This window comes from Mesitornis unicolor, unplaced genomic scaffold (genome assembly GCF_000695765.1).
Source record: "Mesitornis unicolor isolate BGI_N332 unplaced genomic scaffold, ASM69576v1 scaffold43151, whole genome shotgun sequence".
Taxonomy (NCBI): domain Eukaryota; kingdom Metazoa; phylum Chordata; class Aves; order Mesitornithiformes; family Mesitornithidae; genus Mesitornis; species Mesitornis unicolor.
Window position 1 is genome coordinate 1 of NW_010166593.1, and position 2,295 is coordinate 2,295.

General features: G+C 60.5%; 1 protein-coding gene across 1 annotated transcript in view; it reads right to left on the reverse strand.

Moving 5' to 3' along the window:
• Positions 1-879: 879 nt before the first annotated feature.
• NOL9 (nucleolar protein 9) overlaps positions 880-2,295 on the reverse strand; it is a gene marked incomplete at its 5' end in the record, with an annotated part of 3,879 nt that continues 2,463 nt past the window's right edge. The window contains 3 exons of the mRNA XM_010195013.1: positions 880-1,008; positions 1,265-1,398; positions 1,936-2,113. Of these exons, the coding sequence (XP_010193315.1) occupies positions 880-1,008; positions 1,265-1,398; positions 1,936-2,113 (441 nt within the window). The remainder of the gene's footprint in view (positions 1,009-1,264; positions 1,399-1,935; positions 2,114-2,295) is intronic.

A 2,295-nucleotide genomic window follows, 5' to 3' on the forward strand; every position in this document is an offset into this window, starting at 1 on the left:
CAGATAAAAGCATTCTTTGCAGATTACTCGTGCCCACAGCAGCCACCAGCCGAAAAGATCCAGCACCCACTGCATCCCTCCCTCCTCTGCACAGACCTGGCCACAGGGATGGAACGGGGCTGTCCCGGGGGCTGCAGACCCCAGGGCACTCGGGCAGGGCCACCCCAGCAGGAACCCGGTGAGAAGCCAGGCTGTTTCTGCAGCCAAGGACCTGTTACACACCCCATAGGATGCTTTCAGCAGCGGCCATCCCAAAAAGGCCCTGGAGATGCTCACCGACCTCTGCACAGCTCCCACCAAGCTCATCTTCACTCAGAGCCAGGAATGAATAAAGCCCATCCCTGTGCAGCACAGGTGGCCCCAGCCAGGCCAGCCCAGCCCAGCTCTGCAGCGCTGGGGCAGCTCCCGGGTACCAAGGTGCTCCCTGTTCTCATCCCATTTCTGCCTCCCTGTACCATGATGTGCCCAGAGCTGACACAGAGCTGTGCCCAGAGCCACACTCGATCCACAGCCAGGGGTGTGCGGGCAGAGCAGCAGTGAGCGGTGTCCCCAGCCACCACCGAGGGCAGCCGTGACAGCAGCCGGGCGGTGCTTGGTCCATGGATCACCCGTGGATGGTGCTCGAACCCCACGGCAGAGCTCCCACTGAGAGCGGCTCCCGACCGCCTCCGCAGCGACTGCCCAGCTCCTATCAGCCAAAAAACCCAAGCCAAACCAACGTTCCTAACAACCATTTATTAAAAACCAGTATGATACAAACAGAAAATACAAAACCTTATAAAAACTGGACACCAGACACCAGCCCAGGGTCCCTGCAGCACCCGGGGCTGCTGTGGGGCTCTCCCCGCTCCATCTGTCACAAACCCAAGCCCCAAGGTTTCAGGTGTAGTCGTACTCGAAGGTGTACTCCCTCCTCTTGAAATGCTTCTTCTTCCTCAGCTTCCCGGAGCCCAGGATGCTGTAGTTGTAATCGGAGGTGACGTAGGGGATCTCCCCCTCGACTCCTTGCTGAAAGGAGGAAAACCAAAACCGGAAACAACTTTGAGAACCCTGACTGCAACAGAGCACGAAGCACCTTCCTCCACAGACCGACAGGGGCAAGCCACCACCCAACAACCCCCTCTGGTACCCGAAACACAACCAGAACGCTCTGCTCTCCCTTGCCCTGCGGTGAGGACGATGTCCTAGAGACGGACACCGCTGCATGGTGCGTGTCAGCCCCACAGCAAGAGAAGGGCAGCCCTGCACCAGCCCCAGCTCCCACCTGGCCCGCCAGGACGCAGTTTGGGATGGCGACGTTCCCCAGGAGCAGGCAGTTCACCAGCCGCAGGCTCTCCGGGGGCACCGGCGTCAGGACGTGGTAAAGCTTCTTCTGCATGTCCACCCCTCGCACGATTCCTGAGGAACACACAGAGCTCAGCCTGAACTCCCCAGATCACTTCGGGGTCTGCAACGGGAGGCAGCTGAAGCTCCCTGAACCAGAAGGGTTTGAGACACGTCCTGAGAAGGCCCTGCCTTGCCGTACCCTGCTTTTCCAGCACCCCAGCGTGCCCCAAACCTCCCATCCCTGCCCGCTGACACGCTCCCACCGCAGCTCGAGGGGCCCAGCAGCGCGCTCTGGGCCAAACAGCAGCATTAAATCGAGCTGCAGAGGGAACTGACAGCCAGCCACAGGGATTCTGTGTAAGCCATGGCGAATCTGCTCCTGAGAATGAGCGCAGAAAGCAAGAAAACCACTGAGCTGTGAGAGCAGGAAGCTACAGAAGGTGCTGCTCCAGTGGCACTCATCGTGGCTGCTGCCACAGGTTAAGGACAGAGCTTGTAACAGAGAACCCACGGTTACTCTGATCTCACCCCCCTTTCCTGGCTGTTTTCAATAGGGCACTCTGCACCCGTCACAGCACAGCAGGAGAGGCAGCGCAGGCGCTCGCTCACCGAAGCCCAGGCAGTCGCAGAGCGGGGTCTGTGTCAGCAGGACGGGCCCGTCACCGTGGCCGCTGACCTCCTCGGCGAGGCGGCACAGCCCCACCCAGCTGGCGTTCACCGCGTACATCGTGTTGGTGGGAGCCACCTCGGTGTGCACCACCCTGAGCGCAACCGCGCTGAAAGGAACCTGGGGGGGAGAAGGAAGCTGTTCATCATCGGGTCAGCATCACGAGCAGCACAGAGAAAGGGACCTGGGGTGTTGGTGGCAGCAGATCCCATGAGCCAGCAATGTGCCCTTGAGCCAAGAAGGCCAACGCCATCCTGGGCTGGATGAGAAGGGGTGGTTGTAGGGCAGAGAGGTTCTCCTGC